A 25,220-nucleotide genomic window follows, 5' to 3' on the forward strand; every position below is an offset into this window, starting at 1 on the left:
CGACACTGCCTGGATTCATGGCTGCTTGCAGAAGGTGAAAAGGAAAAGGTCCAAGTCAGCAAGTGCTGCAGTCGTGCCTTGAGGGCACCTGCAAGAGTGAAGTCTTGGCAAGGCTACAGGACGGCAAGTCCTGCACTCTGGTCCTGGGGGCTCCAGCCACAAGGACAGGAGACTCCTGTCAAGGGCAGTGAAAAGCAAATGCCACGGTCTGCCCTCGAGGGCAGCTGCAGAAGAGATGCCTCGGGAAGGCCAGGGGTCACCAAGTGCTCTGGTCTGGCCACGAGCTCACCTGCAGGAATAATACCTTGGGAAAGCTCTGGGTCAGCAAGGAACAAGTAGCTGTGCGAGGGCTCCTCACAGCACCGCTCTCTCGCGTCCTCTCTCGTCGTGTGCACTGAGCACTGTGGAGTGTAACTGTAACTTGTAACTGCCAACACCTCTGCCAGAGCGTGTCACCAAGGGCCCTTGGAATCCCTGCCCCGTTCCATTCCACGGTGACCATGCTGCACCGTGTCACCAAGGGCCCTTGGAATCCCTGTCCCGTTCCATTCCACGGTGACCATGCTGCACCGTGTCACCAAGGGCCCTTGGAATCCCTGTCCCGTTCCATTCCATGGTGACCATGCTGCACCATGTCACCAAGGGCCCTTGCACGCACTGCCACCTGCCCTGGGGCCACCCCCAGCCCCCCAGAGTGGCCCAGGTTGGAAGGAATGCCTTGCCCCAGGTGTGTCAGACAGCCCAACAGGATCTTTAGGAAGGGCTCAGCCCATCAGCAAACGCTGCCCTGCTCTGCGGGCTCAGAGCAGCAGGAGTCCCCGCAGCTGCCGACGCAGCCGCGGCGGGAAGGGCACGGGGCCTCCACAGAAGCTGGCACGGCCTCCTCGGGACACGTCCCACATGGTGGCCGTCCTAAGCACGGCCGTGGGACACAGACCAGGAACGTGTGGGCCAGGGCAGGAATGCTGCTCTGAGCCCTGGGGCCCGGGCAGCGCTGACAGCAGCAGGTGAGGCACAGTCCCCGCCCAAGCAGAGTTCCCCCGAGCCCTGGCAGCACCGGTGCCCGTCTCCTGCCCAGAAACCTGTGCCCCAAAAGGGCTTCTCTGCCCGAGGGCAGCCAAAGCTGGTGTGCACTGGGGGCTGTGCTCCGTCCTACAGGGGCTGTTGGGAGCAGCACCTGGAGCAACTGGTGGCAACACTTGGTGAGTGTCAGATGTTGTTGCTCCTTCCTGGGATGATTTTTTCATGGAAGGGATTAGCAGCAGCACAGAAACACCAACAGCTACTGAACTTCACAGGACAAAGAGACTCCACCAAAACACTGTCATGTTTCCTTGTGCTTTTGTGTCTTTCTTGCACTCTGAAAGAAGAAGAATTGGCCCAAGCCCTGCTATTCAAATCTCCAGCTGCTGTGTGTCTGCCTCTGGCAGCTCCCTGCAAACACAACTGGCTGCCTGCTCAGCTGGGCAATGGACGGCCACAAACAGGGAGGGCCCTGGTGAACATCTCTTTGGTCTCGTGGGGCAGCGAGGGCACAGGAGACAAAGACTGCTCCTCCCAAGTTCATGGGCAACAGAGAGATTTTATTTCCCAAGCCCCCCCTTACACAGGGCATTTGAAAGACCAGGCCTGGAAGCTCTCATTGGTTTGAGCTCCATGCCCCTTCCGGTTCTGGCCCGTGAGGTGCCTGCAGTTTTGGGAGATATTTGATTGGTCAAGACCCCTGTCAATCATGGGAACACCTCACCCTTCTTTTCTTTATCAAATTCTGTGTATTGTTCTCTGTCACCCATCTGCAAGGGCCCTTTGCCAACATGGTGACAGAGGACAGCGTGCATCTAATTTGCACTGGAGCTGCAGCATTTCCCTCCAGGAACTGTTAGGGGAGAACTCAGGCCACAGGCATAATGCTTCTTGGTTACAAATTGAACTTATCTCTAAAAGCAGAAAGCTATTTAACCCTGAGCCCATTTAACCCTTAGAGAAAAACCCAATTTTAAAAAAAACCTTTAAGCACTTGATCCCTTGGGGAAAAACTGAACTCCCAGAAAACAATCTGTAAACAGAAAAACTGTTTGTAAACATGAGAAATAATTTGTAAACAAATCAAGTCCTTATATGAACTGTCCATGAGGCAGGTGATCATTTGTAATGCTGTCTGTGGTTTCCAGTGTCCATATTTTAGGCAGCTGTATTGTACTGTTGTAGGATTTATTGTAAAACATGAGAACAGACTCAGAGGGGAGGAGGGTGTACCCTCAATCCAACCCCTTTCCCCTTTTTCGTTGTCTAAGTAATAATAATAGGATTAGAACATGGATTTTGAATACTATTAACTTATGCAAAATTTCATCCACGTTTACTGATAATATTTTTCTTTACCAGCCAGGTTCAGGGTGAAGAACTTGATTGGGAGATGTTTTGATCAGGGCAAGGAACTTGGTTAGGAGACATTTTCTGTATTTCTATTTTTTCTAGTGCAAACCATATACTTTTTTCCCTTTGTTCAAAGTTAGAAATTTTGTTGTTGACTTTAATAGCTGACTTTTAAAATGATGACAAGTGGCAGAATTTCAGTGAAAAAACTTTGCAACTGCAATTTGCTTATGATAAATCGATGTTCTATGTGTACCTCAGTGGATATTCTTTGAATCATACCAGTTTATCTTGAAACAATGCAAGAATAATTACTAGAATATTAAGAAAAGACATGTTAATACACATACTAGGACATCTTTAAGACAATGATTTACTGAAATATGAGTATCAATTTAATATCGATATCCAACTGAGATGGACAAAAACTCTCTAAGGGTTTAAAGTTAGAAAGTGTATGTTTATTGAGACAGCCGGGCAGTACATGGGATAATTCCCTAATGCACACTGCAAAAATCACAGGTATTACAAAGCTTTTTTATTTGCCGAAGTCTTGAATACACAAATATGAATGCATATTCATATCCCTGTCACTTCCTCTGCTCCGCTTCATGTGCTAATTGGCAAAAAGGCAATTAAGCATGTGTAGTTCTGTTCCCTGAAATGAGTTGGGGGTCCATTTTGGGGAGGGGTCTCCAAAATGAAGAAGCAAAATAAGTCTTCCTCGTTCTGACCTTTCTGCCTTTCCCATGCATACGTGACAAATGAATCTTTGCCGTTTTCCTGTGTTTAATGGATCCCTAAAGTATGGGAAGTCTGCAACTGTTTTTGTGCCCCTGAAATCTATCACCAGGAACGGGGCTGGGATGTGCCCTGGTGCCTGGGACATCATCAGGAGCGGGGCTGGGATGTGCTCTGGTGCCTGGACATCACCAGGAGCAGGGCTGGGATGTGCTCTGGTGCCTGGGACATCACCAGGAGCGGGGCTGGGATGTGCTCTGGTGCTTGGGACATCACCAGGAGTGGGGCTGGGATGTGCCCTGGTGCCTGGGACATCACCAGGAGCGGGGCTGGCTCTGATGCTCTCCGGTGCCTGGGACATGACAAGGGGCGGTGCTGGCTGGGGTTTGTTTGGTGCCTGTGCAATCCCAAGGGCAGTGTCACAGCGGGGCAGCTCTCAGTGTCCCCAGCAGGTCACAGTGTCCAGGGCAGCCCGTGCCAGCGGTCACTGCGCACACGGGGCAGGCTGGGCTGGACAGGGGACGGGTCAGAAACGCTGCCCTGGGAATGGGGTCTCCCCCTGCCTCTGGGGCCCAGCCCCTGCTGGTAGCGCCTTGGGCAGGGCACGGGGCTGCTGCTGGGCCAGGGGGACAGGCCGTGCCCCCTGTCCCCTGCTGCTGGGCCAGGGGGACAGGCCGTGCCCCCTGTCCCCTGCTGCTGGGCCAGGGAACAGGCCGTGCCCCCTGCCAGCTGCCCAGGCCCCTCTGATGCCTGTCCCTCGTCCCTGTGGCTTCTGTCCCCACCACTCCCCACCACCTTCACTCCCTCTGTCAAAGCCCCACTCAACCCCTTCACAGTGACCTCTGGAAAGAAAGAATGAATGAAGGAAAGGAAGTGTTGTCTGTTCACCCTGGCTGGATGTCAGGCACCCACCAAAGCTGCTCTCTCACTCCCCTCCAGAGATGGACAGGAGGGAGAAAACAGAATGAAGGCTTCATGGGTTGAGCTAAGGACTGCGACAGATCACTCAGCAAATGCCATCATGGGCAAACTATTTTCAAAATTGGAGATATTAATGGAATTTTTGCTATCTGGATCAGGGCAGGATAGTGAGAAGTAAAACAAAGCTTTAAAAACACCTTCTGCCCTTTCCTCCCTCCTTCCCATCTCTACCTCCCCCCGCAGTGGGTGCAGGGAGACAGGGAATGGGGGCTCTGGTCAGTTCATCCCCTGTTGTTTCTCCTGCTGCTCGGGGGGAGGAGTCATTCCCCTGCTGTGCCAGGGGTCCCTTCTGGAGACACTTCTCCATGAACTTCTCCACGGTGAGTTCATCCCACGGACAGCAGTTCTCCACAAGCTGCTGCAGCGTGGCTCGCTCCTCCATGGGCTCACAAGTCCTGGCAGGGCCCTGCTCCAGCGTGGGCTCCTCTCCAGGGGTTTGCAGGTCCCTGCCAGGTCCCTGCTCCAGCACAGGTTTCTCATGGGGTCACAGCCTCCGCTCAGGCATCCCCCTGCTCCAGCACGGGCTCCTCCAGGCGCTGCAGGTGCATCTCTGCCCTCCGTGCCCTCCATAGGCTGCAGGGCCAAGCTGCCTCCCCAGGGACTGACCAGGGAATCTCAGGGCAATCAGCTCCAGCAGCTGGAGCAGCTCCTGCCCCTCCTGCCCTGCCCTGCCCTGGGGGTGTGCAGAGCTGTTCCCCTCACAGGTCCTCACCCTGTTCCTCCCTGCTCACAGCCACAATTCCAGGATCACCCATTTCCTTAAATCTCTTATTCCAAAGGTGTTACCACCGTTTCTAACTGGGCCAGCCTTGTCCAGCAGCCAGTCTGTCCTGGAGCCAGCTGGAATTGACTCTGTGGGACATGGAGGAACAGCTGCTCTCACAGAAGCTGCTCCTAGATCCCCTGCCTTACCAAAACCTGGCCATGCAAACCTGGTATAAGTATGGTAGGGTTTTTATTACCACTATTAATTCTTATTATTTCTATTCTCTCAATTTTTTGCTATTAATGGTACAGTTGTTATTATTATTACTAGTATTTTTAGTCTTTTGGACTCTATATTAATAGTGGCTAGATTAGAACTGGAAACAAAGGTACTTCATTGCAAGTAGCGGTTAGAGTTTTGTCAGCCTCTTTCCCTGCCCTGTTCTCTGTCATTGCTGTGTGTGAAGCTGCTGCTGCCAGGCCTCCCTATTTCCCTGGTTTGAGAAATTCCATGGCATTGCTCACATGTCAGAGAGGGCTTATTCCATTCAAACACATGCTCTTAGCTCTTCGAGTCCCATTGTTGGAAGCTTGTTTTCTAACATTGTTGACTTTCTCAGCTTCTGTTAATATTTGTGATTTTATAACAAAATGTTCTTGGATGTGATTGTGCAAGATTCTCTAATCAGCTTCCAGTTTGCTCTTGGGTTTCTTACCGGCGTGTCCGAGCTGAAGGCAGCATTTTGGGTGGGAGGCTTCAGTGGGAGCTGGGATTGCCTCGGCAGCAGCTGGTTTTGCAATGTGAGCAGCGCTGACAGAGATTCCGTGCGCTGAATATTCCGCCTGGTTGGAGCCGCAGTGCCCGGCTGGAGGGAGCCGCGCCGGGCGCTGCGGGTTGTGCCGGGCCGGGCAGCGGCCGCAGCCCCGGCAGGGCCCGGCCGTGGACACGGAGCCTTTGCTGGGCAGGGCTCGGCCCTGCGGCGCCGGGCGGGCGGTGCCGCTCCCGCCGGGAGCCTGCGGGAGCCGGGACAGCGAGAGAGCCCGGGCCGAGCATCAGCCCCGGGGCACGGCCCGGGAGGGGGCACAGCCCGGGGGTCCCGCAGAGCCTCCCTGCTCCAGAGCCGCGCCTGCCGCAGCGGGGCAGCTGCGGCACCTGCGGGGCACGGAGGAGCCGCAGGCGGCGTTCCGAGCGCTCCTTCGGGGCAGGATTTTGTCCCGCTGCGGGGAATTCCCGCGGGCCGGGCGGGCCGGGGCCGCTGCCGAGCGCCGCCGCCTTTCCCGGGAGCCGCCGGGCAGAGCTCTCTGCTCGGGGCTGGGAAAAACACCTTCACTGCCCTGGGAACATTTAAAATGTTTAATACAGGACAAGAGGAGACAAGGGCCATAGAGCAAAGGTTGTTAGGGCCGGGTGCATCTCGGCACTGAGCCAAGAGCACACGGTTATCTCCGGAGATACCCCTTGAATACCTTTTCCCTTACACCAGCCGGTTGCATATTCATAGTCCCTTATGCATAGTAAACTTTTTCCCAAGCTAGTTTGCATATTCCAAGAACTGTTCAGCATGGCTCCTCCTCGGTTCCACCTTTTTAGGGCATGTGTATTCCTTGGTTGTGGTTTTGGTCCTTTTTTATCATCATCTTCAGTTTTGGCCCCGGCCCACACTGCCTTCAGACGGTGAGTGCTGATGGTTGGCAGATCTGTACAGGTGTCCTCATCCTGTGCTCACTGGATGTTATCCCATCCAAGCAGGAATTTTAACACAAGCATGCTTCTCTCAGCTATGGCACTACTGTGTCTGAGCTTAATGAATGAACAGCAGAAATAAAAACTATATAACAAAGTTATTGTAACACCACACATATAATTTCCAATGGAATATTGGCAAAAAGCCAATATTATAATATGTATCTATGACAGGGCCAAGGGCCGGGTGCCCGCTCGGTGGCCCCGGGACAGCAGAATTTTGGGGTCCCGGTGCTGGCTGCCGGCAGAGCCCCGGCGCTGGGCCGGGGATGCGTGGGACCCTCCCGCGGTGGGGTTGGGCTGCCCGGGGCAGGCGCTGCATCGTCAGCCCGGAGCCACCGGGGATCGCCCGGTACCGGCGGGGCGGGGCTGGGGAGCGGAGAAGGGCGGCACCGGAGCTGGGGAACCCTCTGCAGCCTGCGGGGTCGGACAGACCGATAAGGGGGTCCCCGGGAGCCTGGAACGTTGTGAAAAACGCCAATCACTTGGTTTTTAAAATTTTAAACGTTTAATAATAATAAAATGGTTATAAAAATAGTAACACAATTAGAGTAATCAAATTTAGAGTTAGGACAATTACAAGACAATAAAAAGCAAAAAATTATAGATGTCCAGATGCTCTCGGACACTTAAGCCAGGACAAGCATGCCTTGTGAACAAAGGAATAACCTTAAAAGCAATAGCCTATTGCATATTCATGTATCTCATACATGATGCATAAAATCCTTGCAAATTAGGAACTTTTCTGGATTTTGTCAACTTCTTTCCCTTAATCCTGGTGCTTCCATAAAGATGGAGACAAGATGGAAGAATGTTTGTCTTTTCTGATAAGGAGGTTGTAACTCTTTATGTGCCCCAAGTCACCGCCATCCCTGTGTGAAGAGTTTATTGATTATCTCATCTCTTGCTTGAGCAAGTAAAAAAATCCTACATCGCAGAGTTTCTATTTTAATATTATGTTGTTACCTAAAACTCTATTTAACACACTACTTAAGAGAATGAATACAGCATAACTTTCTAACATTACACATATAATATTCATGGTAACATTTGTGAAAAGCCAATCATAAAATAAGCATTCTACACAGAAAGTGTTGAAATGGTAAAACCAGTCAAAACCCCTTAGGAATTGGAAGGAAAACCAGAGGCAGTGGCAGCTAACACCTCTGAAACCCGTGGCTTTTGCTCCTCTCTTTGACCTGAGAGCTTCCTGGGCAGGGGCGACTCTTCCAATTGCACCAGCGTGGCCATGGCTGGGAAGGGCAGCGAGCAGATGGGTTGAGCTTCTCCTGCCAGCCCCTGAAGTGCCAGCTGTCATTTGTGTGCGCTGAGGATTCCCTTCAGGCTCGGAGCTGGCGCAGCTGCTCCTGGGCGCTGCTCGCCCGCGGGCGCAGCGGTGCTGCAGCCGCTGTCCCGCACACAGGGAGGGCTCTGGAGCCTCCCAGGGCACCAAGGAGCGGAGCAGGGAACGTGCCGGGATCTGCTGCAGGACTGTGGGGCTGTGGGGGATCCTTCGGTCTCTTGGATGGGGCAGGGAGGGGGCAAATGGAATCAAGGTGAGACAGGGATCGGGCAGCCCCACGCCAGGCAGCGTTTTCTCCTCTGAGAGCTCCTCTGAGCTGAGCGAGCTGGTGAATCCTGCGGAGCAAATGAGACCCGGGAGCGAGGGAAGGGCTGGCTGGGAAGGAGTCAGATAAACCCAGTGGGTATTTCCCTTTCCAAGGGGCTCCTGGGGAGACAAAGGAGACAAGAAGGATTCCCCATCTCATGACATTCCCTTTTCTCCTTCAGTAGCCCTATTGCAGTCACTGCATACAAGAGTTTAGTTGATCCCTTTGATGCCAGGGAGCACCCAGAACTTGAACCTCGCTGGATCCAGCCCTGTCTGCCTATCACCGAGCAGAGGGAAAAGATAAAGAACCTGGGTGGGGGTGGAGCCAAAATGGCATTTTGCCACTTCTGATCTTCTCCCAGCTTTTGCAGCAGGGCACCAACCCCATCGCTGCAAACCACTCCCTTTTGCAAGGCACACGTGGACCTCGCTGGTAGCTCAGGGCTCCTGAAGGGGCTGCTGCAGTTGGCAACTGGAGCTGTTGTTGAACTTTTCACATTGCTTAACCCCCCCATTCAAATGCCATCAACTGTCTGAGGAAGGACACAAAAATATTACCCTGGAGGGGCCAAAAACTTGGAAAAGGATGAAAGAAATGTTCTGATGATGACAATGACAATGACAAAAAAACACAATTTATTTTTGACAGCAAATGAGTACCCACAGCCCTCCAGCCCTCCCAGACTGGCAGCCGAGTGGGGCCGTTTCCATGGCATGAGGAGCTGGCAGTCTGCAGAGAGAAACCAGAGAGCCACGGTCAGTCACAGAAGGCTCCTGTGCCCCTGTCCCACCACGGCCTGTGCCTGGGCCAGGCTCCTGTGTGCTCAGAGCCCAAACCTCCTGACCCATTCTCCGTTTTTAGAGAAGGGCAGTGTGGTAAGCCACATTCCATCTCCTCTGCTGAAGCACAGCCCAGCAGCCTCCTCAGCAGCTGCAAGGGCGGGATGCCCGTGTGCCTGGTTTCCTGGCTCCCCGGCAGACCAGGGGTTAAACATTGGGTGTCTCCTGGATTGTTCCCGGAAAGGGCCCATCTCTGCACGCAGCTACCTTTTTTCATTTGTAAATTAGGTCTTTCTTTCTCTTCCAGCTGTGGTTTCTCCAGCCCTGGCTGCAGCCACTGGTCATATAAAACTTTAAGAATCTTTTTCTACAAGCACAACTGACTTGATGTATATTTTACAAAATCACGAATTGTGCCATAACATATATTACAATGGGGCTGCGGAGATCCCCCTGCAGGTCCCTGGGGATGCAGAGATCCCCCGCAGGTCCATGGGGATGCAGAGATCCCCTGCAGCCCCTGGAGGAGCCGGGCTGGAGCTCGGCGATGCCTGAGAGGAGCTGTGAGCCCGCGGGCAGAGGGGCCCCGCTGGAGCAGCCTGTCCTGGCAGGACTGAGCCCGTGGCACAGTGACCCACGCTGCAGCACTCGGAGGGGGCTGTGCCCAGGGGATGGACTCCGCTCCGAGAAGTTCCTGGAGAAGTCTCGGCCGGGAGAGAGCGCAGGGTGCAGCAGGGAACGACTCCTGTCCCTGAGCAGAGGGAGAAGCCCCGGGGGATGAGCTGAGCATGGCCCCATTCCCTGTCTCCTGCCCTGCCGGGGGAGGAGGTGCAGCTGGGAGCAGGGAGGCGTGGGGAAAGCTGCATTTAAGGCTCTGCACTGACTTCTCCTGCTCCTGCTCCGAGTCTTTGGAGTTTTCTGCCAGAAATCTCTCCCCTGCCCCACCCACCCACAGGGCTTCGGGCAGGTTTCCCTTTTCGGGGGAAATCAAAGCGAAGCTCTGATGCGCTAACGAGGGGCAGGAGAAGTGAGGCTCCTGGGCTTCCCGCAGAGGCGGAGGCACGGGAGGCGCAGGGCCGGGAAAGCCGTGGCGGGAGGCGCGGAGAAGTTTGTTTGTGTGGGCAGCTCAATCCCGGCTCGGGCCGGGCCCGTGCCGGGGCTGTTCCTCATCTCCGGCTTTCCCCTCACGCAGCCCGGGGGCGCCGAGAGCGCGGGGCGAGGCGGGGCCGTGCGCAGAGCCCGCCCCGAGCTCGCTGCCATTGGCCGCCGGTGCCGTCAGTCGCGGTTGCGGCGCGCTGATTGGTGGGAGCGGGGCGCGGCGCGGCCCCGGCGGCGGGCTGAGGGCGGCCGTGGCCGCGCAGCGCCGCCATTGGCCGAGCGGCTGTGCGGGCCCGGCAGCGGCGGCAGCGGCCGGAGCGCGGTGAGGCGGCGGCGGCGGAGCTCGGAGGCGGCCCCGGCGCAGGTGGGAGCCGCGCTGGGCTCTGCGGGGGCTCGGGGCCGGCTGCGGGCGGAGGGGGCGGCAGGGGGCTCCGGCGGCTCGCCGGTGCCGTGTCCGGCCCGTGCCGGCCCCGGGCTGAGGGCGCTGCGGGAGCGGCTGCCCGCGGTCTCCTTCCCGCCGGGGCCGGGCAGGAGCCGCTGCCGGAGCAGCGCTGGCTCGGCCCGGCTGCTGTGGGTAGGACAGAGGGGCTGCCCCGCGGCCGGGAGCGGGCGGGGAAATTCCCGTCGCCGGAGGTTCGTGTGCCCGGCGGAGAGCGAGGAGTCCTGTCAAAGTGACTTTATTGCCGAGCAGGGGCAGAGGCCGTGGGGCATTTGCCGTGCGCTCTCTGCCGTGGCTGTAGTCCGCAGCCTCCTTTTTATCCTCATTTTCCCGGCCGATCTCCCTCTGCCTTTGCCCACCGGCTGAGTTCCTTGGAAGGTTCCGACTTCCCGATGCGCCTGGAGCCTGTCCTCGTTAATGTGCACCCTCCTTTTGTATAACAGCCGATATTCATGGCTCTGTTAAGTCTTTGTTCTACTCCTCGAAGTTCGGGAATGTAGCGGGACTTTGAGCAGCTCTCTGGGTCAATTTGTAACATTTATTGGAACTGATGGTTTCTCCCCTTATCTACAGGTGCCCGGCCCTATCTCCAGGCAGATTCACTCCTTGACTCTGTTTTGTCCTTCCCGGGTCCTCTTTGGTTTTGGGATTATTCTCGGTGCCCTCATTCCCTGTCCTTTTGTAGCCGTTTGTGGATCAGGAGGCCTGGCTGCCACCTGCATGCCCTGGCTCAGCTGCTGGATGAGCTGCACTGCCAAGGTGTGGAGCATGGTAAAAAGATGAGAGTTGCTGCAGCACAGAAGAGGAGAAGCAGCATTCCTTTATCCCCTGGTGTGCTGGGGAGCCAGGAAAGCGTGTCCCATTCCCATCCTTTCTGTGTTTGGACCAATACATAAACTGCTCTCCTATTTCCTTTTTATCTTTTTTAGCAATTTTCTCGTCATCTCTTTGCCAACAGCAGTTTGAGCCATTTAGTTTTCCACAAACTCCTCCTTTTTCTGCTAACAGATAATCTGATCCCATCCCCTGGTGAAATGTTGTGTTCCTCATTTCAGTGGCTTGGTCGGCAGGAAGGTCAGGAGCTGGAGTTGTCTGGTTGGTTCTTATTCCGAGGACAGCTTGTAATCAAATTATGCCATTCAAATGAAAAATGGGTTCTCTGTCTCCTGATATGAATTTGTGAGAAACGCCAATCACTTGGTTTTTAAAATGTTAGAAGTTTAATACTAGTAAAATGGTTATAAAAGTAGGAATACAATTAGACTAATAAAAATTTAGAGTTAGGACAATTGCAAGACATTAAAAAGCAAAGACTTGCAGATGTCCGGATGCTCTCTTGGGCACTTAAGCCACAACAAGCATACCTTGTGAATAAAGGAATCACCCCTAAAAAAATACACTGTTGCATATTCATATATCCTTCATGGTTATGCATACATTTTATTTAAAACAAGTAACTCTGTCTGTTGTATGTCAGCTGTTTTTTTTAATCCCCACAGCATCCTCCAGTCTGAGCATGGCCTGAAGAAATTAACTTCTTCTAGTAAGAAATCCATAAATTCCTCTTGTCTGGAGAATTTAGGTGTTCCTTGAGCGAATTTAGGTGTTCTCATTCCTTAACCCCCCCCCCCAACACACACATGCATATTTTCTCTTTTAAGTACTAAAGCTTAATTTTATCTACAAAGCTACGTTTACCATACTATTAAGATGTTCATACAGCACAAGTTATCATTATAACATAATACATGTAGTAACTATCTGCACAGAGCCATATAACATGCATTTTTCACAAAATCGTTTTGGTTCCCAGGGGCTGGTCCATGGTGTTGTAGGATTTGTTCTGGTGGCTGTTCATCTTTTCCCCATGTTTGGGCGCTCCCTCAAGCTGGGGCTGCATCAATTGACCATTTTTTTTCTTACTCCTTCATCATATACTTGAATTCCAACTGATTTCCCTGAACTTGTTCTAGCAAAACCCCCAGTGCTCTGATACACCCTGTACAGCACAGACAGGGACAGGAGATGTTGGAGTGGGCAGAGGGATGATCCCCCCCTTATTTTAGTGAAGTTTTCCCAACATTCTCCATTTGCTGTTTCCCTTTGCAGCTTCAGCCATTTCTGTTGCAGAGTCAGAGATCCTCAGCATGGGCTCTGCCTTCAGCTGTGCAGATTCCATCTGTGCAAGCAGGCAGAGCTTGGGGTGAGGGGCAGAGGGAATCAGCCAATTCCTGCCCCAGGCAAGAAGAGCCAGGTACATTGTCCCCAGTTTGCCCCAGCAGTGTTAATTTGCATTTCTAAAGCTCCTCCTGGGTGCCTGGAATGCAGCTTCTCTTCCACAGCAGCCTTCAGCAGCCTCAGTTGTGCCCCCCCCCCACAACCTGCTGCTTTTTTTTCCCCTTCAAATCATTTCTTTACTGTTTATGAGTTAAAGGGTCACCTTTAAATCTCATCTAGTTTTGAAAATTTTGAAAAACTCTAATCACTTGGTTTTTAAAATTTTAAAAGTTTAATAATAATAAAATGGTTATAAAAATAATAATACAATTAGAGTTAGGACAATTACAAGACAAAAAAAGCAAAGAATTACGGATGTCCAGATGCTCTTGGACCCTAAGTCAAGAACAGCATGATTTGTGAACAAAGGAATCACCCTTAAACAAAGACACTTGTTGCATAGTCATACATCCTTCATGGTTATGCATACAACCTATTCTAAACAAGAAACTCTGTTGTATGTCAACTGTTCCCTTTAATCCCCTGGCATCTTCAAGTCTGAGCAAGGCCTGAAGAAATTAGCTTCTCCTGATAAGAAGCCATAAATTCCTCTCCTTTGGAAGATTTAGGTGTTCTTCGAAGGGAGCATCTCATTCCTAAAAAGAAAACTCCCCCCACATACATAATCTCTATTTTAACATAATGTTGTAACCTAAAACTACACTTAACACAATACGTAAGGGAATTAATACAGCATAACTTTCTAACATGACACATATAATATTCATTGTAACGTTTGCGAAAAGCCAATCATAAATATGCATTTTTCACAATCCCACCTCTTACTGCTCAAGCCAAATGATTTATAAAGAATATTTCCTGTCCTCTTGATTTCTTTGGACTCTGTTGGTAATCAAATAAAACATGGGATTAAACAAAGAAGAAATATCAAAACACTTCTAACACATAAAAGGAAGAATCCTAATTTCTTCCACCATCCCATTCTCAATACATTACCCCACCTGCTAGTTTTATAACATTATTTTCCCATTTTTGGACTGATACCTAGGTCATAATTTTTTTCTGATATCCTTTGTTTTTTCCAGGATGACATCCTCATTGCCATCTATTTTCAACAATCTGTACATCCCATTCTTTAGCCAATAAATAGGGTAAAGCCAACCTATTTTAATGCACTGCAGGTGATGTTTGGCTTTGCAGACTCAATATTAATTCCAATGCCTGAGCAGCTTTGTTTATTATCTTCTCTATAGCTGCTTGGAGTAATTTAATATGATTCAGGATATAATTTGGGGTTAACACAGAGCTAGACTGCTGTGCTTGTTTTACCTTTTTTTTACTAATTGTCTCTTCACCGAATCTTGGACTATATTTCTAAGATCAAATGTAAAACAAATCCATCTCTCTCCTTTTGGACATTCCATGCCCCAAGTATTACTACTTTTTCCTAAGTTCTTTGTATGTGATAATTTTCCGCCTTTTTCCTGCAGATACTTAATTTGGATGGGTTATAACAGTGCCTGTTGACATGGGTGTGTGTAACAAAAAGGAACTTTGGTTTCTTTCCATGTGATACTTTCTGTAGCATTTGTGACACGATCTTGCTGCTATCTCAGAAGGGAAAAGACAACAAATGAGAGACAGAAACAGGAATGACAGAGGTCTGGCGTGGCTTATACCCCCACCTCCCCTGCCTGTGGGGCTGCTGCCCACAGCAGGTACGTGTGATCTTCTCGCTGGTGAGTACAGTGCTCAGTCCAGGCTTGCCCTCTGTTTCCCTTGTCACTCCTTTTTTACTCATTTCCAGGCAAATTGGTTTTGACACCTTTTAACTGTGGTTTTCCACCATTCCTCAGGTATCTCTCAGTCCACAGGCATTGATAATCCCCATCTACAAAAGCAATTTATTACTTCAGTTTTTGAGGTCTTTCTGTATAGGGGATTGATTCAGTACTCAATACTTCTTGCCACGAGAACATAGATTTTGTGAGCTACAATGCCAATTATTCTCATAATTTAAACATTCACTTATAACCCAGCTGCCATGTCCAATATGGGGATGAATCAAATAAAGTATACAGCATAGTATTAATGGCAATTTCCCTTCTTGCCTGTACAAGCCACAGGCTAAGGCCAGACTATCAGAACTCTTTGACTCAAACACTCCCGATCCTCCTGTTTGAAGTGGCAGTGTTCCTCTGCCAAGGAGGTGTCGGAGGCGTCTCAGGGCTTATTCAGGCAGGGCTTAGAACCAGTGATGCAAGCTTTGCCTGATTTCTCAGTTAGGTGTTATTCTTTGTACCTGCCTTGGATCATTTGGCTCTTCCCAAACCATTACCACCCAGTCCTGGTTGAAAGTCAATTTGGTATCACCTGGTTTAGATGTGATAGTCCATTCCTCACGTTTCTTCACCAATTCTTTTATTTTGCTGGCATGAATTCACCCTCTTTTCCATGGTTGGGATTGCTGCTTTAGTAGTACCTGGAAAGGACTTCTTAATAACACAGTGTTAAAAGAAAAACAATACTGCATTAACTTTCACCATTAGTTTTCTTCAAAACTTTCTGGGTTTAACTAAAAACTTTTTCTATAGCTGCTTCTTCTTCTTGTATCCAGCTGTGCTAATTGCTGCAGAGGCCAATTCTTCTTCTTGTGAGCTATAATTAGTTAAATAAAAAAAGACTAGCCCAAATTTAACACAAGATGTATCACATCTCTTGGTTTTTTGCTTTTTAGGCAACATCCAACTGTTTTAGTCTTACAGCCCCATTCTTCAAAACAAAAGCCTCCTTTCCTTAACAACAAAAATCAGAAGGAAAAAAAAGAAGTCTTGTTTAAAAAAATAAAGCACATTGTGAGAGTCAGCTATCTCTGCTTTGATCTTATCTCTATTGGTGGTCCAGCTCTCCCTCTTTTTCACAGCTTTGCCTTTGACTGTACTTCCTCACTCCCCTCCCCTTGTTGTCACTCTGTCTAGCAGGAATGGGGGAGAACTTACAAATAGCTGCAGTATGGGGACTTTGGGGCATATTTCGCTCTCCCTCTTTCTCTTTCTCTCTCTTTCCCTTTCTCTCTCTTTCTCTTTTTCTCTCTTCTTCTCTCTTCTCCCTTTCTCTCTCTTTCGCCCTCTTTTTCTCTCTTCACATTTCAACATCCACATTCCAATATCAGTCCACTTTCTAACATTAGTCCTACATCCCGGAGAGGTGAGTCTGCCAATCACCTCTCCCTCCTTTTTCAACTTCCTTACAAATTTAATTACTGTTGTTATGTGTGTTCTGCAGGCTTGTAATTCACGGCACCCTCCACCAAGGCTACCAGCTACCCACAGCTGACAGTGCTAAAACTAAAGACTTATTTTGCTGTCACAATTTTCCATTCACAAACTTGAAAGGGTTGTAGGAACAAGGTAAACAAAAACTTACTTCTGAAGTGATCTTGCCTGCAGTAAAAAATTTAAGGCAATGCTTGTTAGTGCAATATAATTTGCAAAGAAGCCAAGGTTTGATTTGGGAAGGGCATCTGAGGACACAGAGCATGAGTTTTACCAATCTATAATTTGAAGAGGGAATAGACAAAATGTGGATACAGTGGGGGAGACAGCAAGTAAGGAATTTATCTCTGCAATACTCTCTTTTTGACTGCCAGGAGACACTCTCTGAAGAGGTTCTTACAGTACAAACAATAACTGGATGGGAAGAGGCACTCTTGAATTTAAGCTTTGATGTCAAAATAGGAAACTGCCCCTGAGCACTGCAGTGCTGGAGCACCCTGCCTGCAAACTCACCAGAGGCAAGCCACTGCTGCCACGCTGCAGGGCTGCCTGCAGCACAGAGGGAACCATGGCCCAGCCCTCCCTGCAGGCCTGGGCAATCCACACAAGGAATCACAATTGCTTCACAGCTCTCTAACTCATTCAAGAAATAGGAAACTGTAGTAAACAGAGATCTCCCTCACCATCTTTTTCATATGTGTGTGTCACACACCCACTGTGACGCTGGAAGTAACAAATTGTTTACATTAGAAGATACTGAAACTTTTTCTTCATCTAGCTTTGTAGTTTCCCTTTTCTATATGTAGCCACCTCCCATTCTGGGAAAAAATGAGCCCTATGTTTTTTACAAGTGTTTTGTATGCACAATTTTAATTTCTGTTCTAGATACACTGCAAGTAGTTAGCACTTCCAGAAAAAACAGCAAACAAACAAAACAAAAAAACGAAGAAAGCAAAACACATTTGGGTACATGAAAAAGGACTGGTTGGAAGGAAAAATGTTTCTCATTGACCTACCAAGCAGCTGGTGTTACCTTTATTTTAACTTTACACACTGAGAACACTTGATTGAACAGCCTGCATTGACTCAAATTAATAGCAGGTTTTGCTATGTCACAGCTGTAAACTAGTTTTTCAAAGTTAGTACAGTAAGATATGTATTTCAAGATAAAAATCACAATGCAAATTGGAAGAAATTTAGTACTGCATGAGGTGTGCACACAATTAATTTACCTCCAAAAGTCAGTTTATGACTTTCCTCTACCAGGATTGCAGTAGCTGCTATAGCTTGAATACACACTGGCCAGCCTTGATTTACTGGATCCTGTGGGAACCCCAGCCTTGTTTTGGGGCCACATGTGGTGGTGAAATTCCTCCTCCAACCCGTGCTTCCAAAGAAAAACTCCGCAGGCTTAGCTGTTCGGTCTCAAGGCAGTTTATTGCTAGTTATCTAACAGATTATGTTCTTGGTCTGCAGCTATTTGATCAGTGGCCTGGGTAGAGGCACACACACACCCTGACATCCTCTCTATCTGCTGTCTTCTTCGTCTCTCTCCCCGCCCAGGGTTGCTGCTATCTTTTATAAGATATATTACGTATAACATGTTTACAATTATTCCCCAATACCTACTACCTACGTTGCCAAGTGTTTTTCTATTCTAAACCAATCTGTGAGTGCCAACATCACCAAAAACATGGAGGTAAGGAAGAAGAAGGAAGAAGGATGGGTTCAGCCCACTTTCCTCCATCTTAGAACTTCTGACCCCCATGTACAAAGTGAAAACCCCCCTGTACATGTGCTAAAACCCCCCTGTACAATACTAAAAAATATTTCCCTCTACTTTGTAACTACTTTTACTATACTATCTAACCTTTTGTGATTGCTTGTTCCACCTCCAAAGTTGGTAATTCATTCCATGGCTCAAACTCAAAATCACAGTTGTTTTTCAGCTGTCTGCCAGGGTCTAGAATGCTTCTGACCAAGGCCTGGAACCTCTAAAAATGTCTGAGAGACATTTTGAGTTCCCACAGGATCCCACATCTTTGATAAATAAGCCATGGGTCTCTTTACTCCTCCCCACTCTTGAAACAAAACCCTATTTTGAGCTACCCCCTTTTCTTCATTTACATACAAATGAAAGGGTTTTGCTAGTGAAGGTAAGCTTAAAGTTGATATTGGGGCTAGTTTTAACTTCAGTTTTCTTAGTTTTTCATTATCCTTTTTGGTCCATTTTATATCATCTCCCTCTATCAATTTTTTTTTTATTCAAAAATTTTACTGCCTGTGTATATCCTTCAATCCACAATCTATAATATCCCAATAATCTGAGTATCTTTCTGATTTCCCCCTTTGAAGAGGGAGGGGGAAGGGATAGAATCCCTGTGTTTCAGTCAGGGTTGAGCTTCCAACTACCCTTTCTAAGCAAGTGTCCAAGATATTTTACCTCTGATTCTACAAATTGCAGCTTCCCTTTTGATACCCTTAATCCTTTTTCCCCAAGAAAATTCAAAAGCTTTATAGTAGCCTCTCTAACTTCAGCTTCAGCTTCCCCAGAAAGTAAAAGATTATCCACATATTGGATAATTTGTATTTCAGGGGGAGTGGGGAAAGTTTGTAGTATTGTTTCTAAAGCTTGTCCAAATAAGTTTGGGGATTCTGTAAGCCCCTGTGGTAGTTTTGTCCATCTTAATTGCTGTTTTCTCCAGTTAGTGGGTCCTTCCATTCAAAAGCAAAGATAACTTGCTCTCCTGGGCTAATGGGCAAGCCCAAAAGGCATCTTTAAGGTCCACTACACTAAACCACTGATGCTGGGGAGGAACTTTACTTAAAAGAGTATAAGGATTTGGTACCACTGGATAGCGGGTCTGAGTTCCTTTGTTAACCTCCCTTAAGGCTTGTACCAGTCTATAGCTCCCGTCAGGCTTCTTTACTGGGAGTATTGGGGTATTATGGGGAGACATACAAGGTTCTAATGTCCATCCTTTATTAGTCCTTCTATTACTGGCTTTAAACATTCCCGTCCTTCTAAAGATACAGGATACTGCCGTACACATATGGGACAATTTTTTTTCCTCAGTTGTAATCTTTATGGGGTCAATATTTAATCTTCCCCTATTTCCCTCCCCAGCCCAAACTTCCTTGTTAATTCTTCTTCCATCCTCCTGGCCTAGTTTTAAAAGTCTAGCTGTCATCTTCCCATCTTCTGGAACAACCCCTATTCCTAATTTCACTTGTAAATCTTGTCCCAATAAATTGCTACCTGCCCCTGGGACCAAGAAAACATCCCTCATCCAAAATCTAGTTCCTCCCTCTATTACCACATTTTTAATAATGGGTACTGTGGAACTCTCTCCTTTTGCTCCTGTTACTATTACGGTATCTTTGCTTACACTATAACCTTTTGGAATATTTAACAGAAAGGTTAATTCTGCCCCTGTGTCTACCACAAATTCCAATTCTTCTTCTTGGGGACCCACTCTTGAAATTATCTCAGCATTCCCCACCTGGACCCACCTGCGCCCCCCCCTCGGCCCCATGGCCCCGCGAGGGGAATTTGGGGAGGTGGGAGTGGGGCAGCGCCAAGGCCGGGCCCCCCCGCGCTGTCCTGGCGGGAGCGGCTGCAGTGGGGACCGAGTGCGGGCGGGAGCGGCCGAGAGCCCAGCGCTGCCCCAGCCCGACCTGCCCCAGCTCCATCCCTGCCCCTGCGCTGGGATGCTGTGGGGCTGGGGAGAAGAGGGAGCCGGCAGTGGGTGCTGGGCCTGGGGGCAGGAGGAGAAGGGAAGGAGAAGCAGGCTTGAGGAACAGAATGGTCAAAGGATGCAGGTGGCAGGAGAGGGTGGGATTGTGCAGGAGAAGGAGGAATAGGAAGAGGAGTGTGAGGAAGAATAGGGACACAGGAGGAGGAGGAGCAGAAACAAGGATCACCACAAGGTTCCATCCCTCCTTGTATATATAGCCTCCCCTCAGCCCCAGGAGCATTGCCACCCCACATGCAGCACGTGACTGTTGAGGGGTTCCACGATTTTCACAGGAGTGAATCATGGCATTTCTCAGCTTTATTGGGTTAAATGTTGGTGCTTTATTTTTTTTAGGGGCTGAATCTTTATGTTTTGGAGGAATTTTTTACTGAATCTTGATGTTTGGGGAGGTTTTGATCTGTGTCTTAAAGTTTTGAGGATTTTTATGCTGAACCTTGGTGTTTTGGAGGTTCTTATAGACACACAATGCCCAATGACTTGGTGAGATGAAGTGGGGACAGGAGGAACTCCCAGTCCAAGATGCTCTGTTCTTTTTTTTTTCCCCCAGACCAGGATTTTTCATTCCCGGGGAGGAATAAAAATGGAGGAAATGGAGGAGGAGGAAAAGCCCTGGAGATCCCGCACAAGGAGTGGCAGCAAACCCAGCCCAGGGAGCTGCGGGGAGGAAAGAGCCCCCCTGAGCCAGGAAGGTGGGCAGAGATCCAGCCAGAGCTCAGAGCTGGTGGAGAAACCTCGTGGCAGGGAGAAGCCCCACAAGTGCTTGGAATGTGGGAAGGGTTTCAGCCGGAGCTCCAACCTGATCGAGCACCAGGTGATCCACACTGGGGAACGGCCCTACGAGTGTGAGGAATGTGGGAAGCGTTTCCGCTGGAGCTCCAGCCTGAGACATCACCAGAGATTCCACACCGGGGAGAGGCCCTTTGAGTGTGGGGAGTGTGGGAGGAGCTTCAGCAAGAACTCCATTCTGATCCAACACCAGAGGATGCACACTGGGGAAAAGCCCTTTGAGTGTGGGGAATGTGGGAAGAGCTTCAGCCAGAGGAGCAGCCTGATGCAGCACTCGGTAATCCACACTGGGGAAAAGCCCTTTGAGTGTGGGAAATGTGGGATGAGCTTCAGCCAGAAGGGCCACCTGATGCAACACCAGAGGATGCACACTGGGGAAAAACCCTATGAGTGTGGGGAATGTGGGAAGAGCTTCAGGCAGAGCTCTGGCCTGAGGAGACATGAGAGGATCCACACTGGAGAAAAGCCCTACGAGTGTGGGGTGTGTGGGATGAGTTTCAGCCTCAACTCCCAGCTTACGGAACACAAAAAGATCCATACTGGGGAAAAGCCCTACAAGTGTGGGGAATGTGGGAAGAGTTTCAGGGAAAGCTCAGCCCTGATTCGGCACCAGGTGATCCACACTGGGGAACGGCCCTACACCTGCTTGGAATGTGGGAAGAGCTATGGGTGGCACTCAGACCTGAGAAAGCACCAGCGCATCCACAGCGGGGAGAAGCCCTACGAGTGTTCCCAGTGTGGGAAGAGGTTTCAGATCAGCTCCAGTCTCCTCGTACATCAGCGGAGTCACACCGAGGAGAGGCCCTACCGCTGCCCCGACTGTGGGAAGGGCTTCAAGCACAACACCAATCTCACCGTGCACCGGCGCATCCACACCGGGGAGAGGCCCTACGAGTGTGGGAAATGTGGGAAGAGCTTCTCAGAGAGATCAAACTTGATCAAACACCAACGGAGGCGCCACTAAGGGGGGAAGCCCTGTGAGTTCCCCAAGGGTGGGAAGAGCTTCTTATGCTCCTCCCAGCTCCATTCCCTATGGGAGGATCCATGATGGATGATCCTGAGTGACCTTCATTGGGCAGTCTTGGTGATCTATGGGCCTGGTTATCTGTGTTGGGAAGACACTTGGCTGGGAGGCTCCACATCTTCCTCGTTCCCTGCGGGCACCTAGATAAACCCAGTGGCAGGAACATCCATTGGGGCACAGACCAACAATGAGAATTCCTTGGGGAGAGCAGATTTAATGACTTCTAACTCCATAAAATCTTTTGCATTCAATCCTATATTCTGGTGGCATCAAGGAATACTGAATGGTCTTGGAGGTATGTCCTAGGTTGACTATATGATGCTTGTATCTCCAGTTGTCTGTTCTGTTTATAGTGAATTATAATTTTTGCACCTTTAAGACTTGTTCCAAGAACAAAGGAGGGAGAGAAGGGCAGAGTTTGTTTTCAGAAACTGCACTCACTCCTCCACATTCTTGCTCCTGGGCCGGGTTGTCTGCAGATGGACAGACAGAGGTACAGAGCTCTCCTTTGCTGTTAATTAGTTTTAGCTAGCTGTGGCAGAGAAGTTCCCTGGACTGTGGCTGCTTTTCCCTTTTCTTTGGACCTGTTTAAACCTGCTCTGGCCTGAACACCCAGAAGAGCACCGGCAGCTCACACCTGTGGCCCAGCGGGCCAGGCCTGGACTGTGGCATTTCCAGCACTGGAGGGACTGATAAGAGACTGAGTGAGCTGAGCTACAACCCACGGAGGGACTTCCTGAGTTTGTCTATCTTTTAGAGCAGCAAGAGGTTTTATTGTTTAATATTGTTTAGGTTTTATTCTTTAAAAAACAGTTTTTTCCACTGTTCTCCAAGGAGATACTTTTCCCAAACTGGCTGGGGGAGGAGCCAATTGAATCTGCTTTCCAGAGGAATCCCTTTGGAGGTTCTCTCCCAAATTTGCTCTGAACCAGGACAAGGTCTTTTCCAACTTCAGGGATTCCACGATTTTGATTTCCTATTGCCCAAGGGTGTCTTCTGCAGCCAGATGGTGGAAAAACTGGGGAAAGACCAAGATTTTGGAGACAGTGGGGTAGAAACTCCACCAAAACGGTTCTTCCCTCCACCCAAGCACGTGGATCCTCAGCCGGCATGGACATGGAAGTCTTTTTCTTTTGGCCTTGATTTTGTTTTCATTTCTCTTTATCCCTTTAAAATATCCAATATTGAAGTAAAAATAGACATTGGACTAAGTTAGTGGATGTGGTCATGGTAGGACACAGACATGGTGGGACACGTGTAAGAATGTGCCCTCTGTTGACAGAGTAAACAAGTTAACCTTTTGTTCCCTTAAAAAGGACAAAAGGCCAGGTGTTTCTCTCCTCAATTTGGTTGAAAGACACCTCATAGGACCTTGGGGACTTCACCTCAAACTTAAGGGTAGCTAATTGGACAGGAGCCAAAAAGTCCCACCTAAGCAATTCCCTAGAAAAGAAGAGAACAAAAGAAGTTAATTGCTTTAGTGAAGTGTTTTAGCAAGAGCAAGAGCCTCTGCCCTGACTTGGCTTTTCTCTGTAAAAAGCTTTTTTATTTTTGCCTTTTATTAAAACTTTTTATTCCCAACACTGTCACATGAGCCATCCTGCTTGTTTTATGCCACCTGAGGTAGCTGAGCTATCAAGGGTATAATGCTTATCTCTGAGAGCTTATAAGACCAGGCTCAAAAAGAGAAAAAGCATTAGACATGGAGAGTGACATGGGCACGCATGGACATGGAGGGGGACAGGGCCATCCCTAGGGACATGGGGAGACACAGGCATGGATGGAGACATGGGGGGCAGTGACAGGGATGGAAACATGGTGGGGAGACAGCCATGGGTGAGGACATGGTGGGACATGGCCAGTGACAAGTAGGGACATGGCCATGGCCGGTGCCATGGGAGGAACTTGCAGGGGATGAGGGGGATGCTGGGTTTGAGGGAGTTGAGGGTTCCTGTGCAGGACTTGGACCTTGCTGAGGCCTTTGGGGAGCCCAGGCCGAGCGGCTCCGGCTGCACTGGGAGACCCTGGTGGAGGTTCTGGGGCAGCTGCTCAAGGACCCCTGACCTGGAGCCCCAGCTGGGCATTGGGCTCCTGGAAGGGGATGAACGTCCTTGTCCCTAGGAGGGAAATCCCAACACCCCCAGGGTGTCGGGAACAGCTGAGGGGCCACAACAGGGAGGAGAAAGCCCGACAGAGCTGTTCTCCTCCTAAGCTACATCCTAAAAGTCCCAAAACTCAGGGATTCCTCCCAGGAAAAAGCTGCCAGGAGCTGCCTGAATTGAGGGAAAGGGGGGATGTGATCCCCAAACTGAACAGGAGGGGCCTGGATCCCCAAATCCAAGCCTAGGGGTGAGAGGTAGAGCTGGAGGCACAATGGGGAAGGGGTGGGAGAGCAGGGGAAAAGAGGATTCTGACCAGGAGAGGAATGGGACCCTCAGATTGAGTTGGGAGGGGTCTTTGGGTTGGGGGAACAATGGGAGTGGGGAGGGAAGGGTGGGGATGGGATCAAAAATGGGTGGTTCCATGGGGATCCCTTAGTGTCCCCATCGCTTGATCCCTGGAGTGATTTCCGTGAGGCTCTGGGAGGGGGGAATGGATCTGCACTGGGTGGGTCCTCAAGCCCCCTGCCCATACCTGGGGGGCTCATGGGAGGTTCCCTCTACCCAAACGCTGGTGCTGCAGCCATGGGGGAGAGGTGGGTAGGAAAGGGGGATCTGGGGTGGTCAGGGAGGAGGAGGAATAGGAAGAGGAGATAGAGATGAGGAGGAGGTTAGGGAAAAGAAGGAACAGGAACAGGAGGAGGAAGAGGAGGAACCGCAGCAGATCCACACGGTTTGCCTGCCCTTCTGCTGAGTCTGCAGCTCCCCTGGTCAGGGCAGCATTTACTCCCCCAGATCCTGCAGGTAAGTGGGGAGGGGGAGCTCACCCCAAATCCATTGGGGGATTTCTGGGAGTTTTTTTTGCAGGGAAAGGGATATTTGGATCTTGCATTGCCCCAAAGGTGAGATGCAGATGCCCCTTTGGAGACTTGTGAAGGGTTCCTGTAGCGATCTCTGTACTGGCTGGGGCAGTGGTAACAGTTTGGGGGGGACATTGGTTTTGGGGTTCCAATTGGCATCGGAGTGGGGAGAGCAGCAATGGCCAATCCTGGAGCTGGGGGATCCCAGCAGCCTGGAGGAGTGGGGGACTCTGGAGATGAGCAGAGTCTGGGCCCATCCAACTGTGAACAGGGTGGTGACTTCTCGAGCTGGACTTGGGCAGCAGGACCAAGGTGCTCACCCTTTGTTTTTCCCCCAAGCCGGGATTTGTCCATCCCAACCTTTGTGCAGGTGGAGCTGGTGGAGGCTGTGAGGTAAAGGAAGATAGCATGGAACACTGAGGCAGGTGAGGGGTAAGTCACTGCCCCTTTCCCCCTCTCCTCTGCTCCACCTATCAGCCCAACATTGCCCCTGGCTGCAGGACAGCGCTGCTGCCAACGCTGTCCTGCCAGGGATGAATTGGTGGGATCTCCTTCCCCTTCCCTCTGGCATGGAGGCAAATCCCATCCTCTCCTTGTCCACCCTCCTTCCTCTTCTCATTCTATCCTTCTTCCTTTCCACATTCCTTCCTCTTCTTTTCTTTCCTTACCCCAGGCACTGAGCTGCAGACAGAGACCTGGGAGGA

At 50.0% G+C, this 25,220-nt stretch overlaps 1 protein-coding gene across 1 annotated transcript; it reads left to right on the plus strand.

Moving 5' to 3' along the window:
• Positions 1-10,310: 10,310 nt before the first annotated feature.
• Positions 10,311-23,138, plus strand: LOC146764017 (uncharacterized). The gene is made up of 2 exons (XM_085565553.1): positions 10,311-10,401; positions 20,295-23,138. The coding sequence occupies exon 2, from the start codon at positions 20,328-20,330 to the stop codon at positions 21,495-21,497; it is 1,170 nt and encodes a 389-aa protein (XP_085421679.1). The 5' UTR covers positions 10,311-10,401; positions 20,295-20,327; the 3' UTR covers positions 21,498-23,138.
• Positions 23,139-25,220: the final 2,082 nt, after the last annotated feature.

The sequence above is a fragment of the Lonchura striata genome, chromosome 36 (assembly GCF_050655825.1).
Source record: "Lonchura striata isolate lonStrDom1 chromosome 36, ASM5065582v1, whole genome shotgun sequence".
Classification (NCBI taxonomy): domain Eukaryota; kingdom Metazoa; phylum Chordata; class Aves; order Passeriformes; family Estrildidae; genus Lonchura; species Lonchura striata.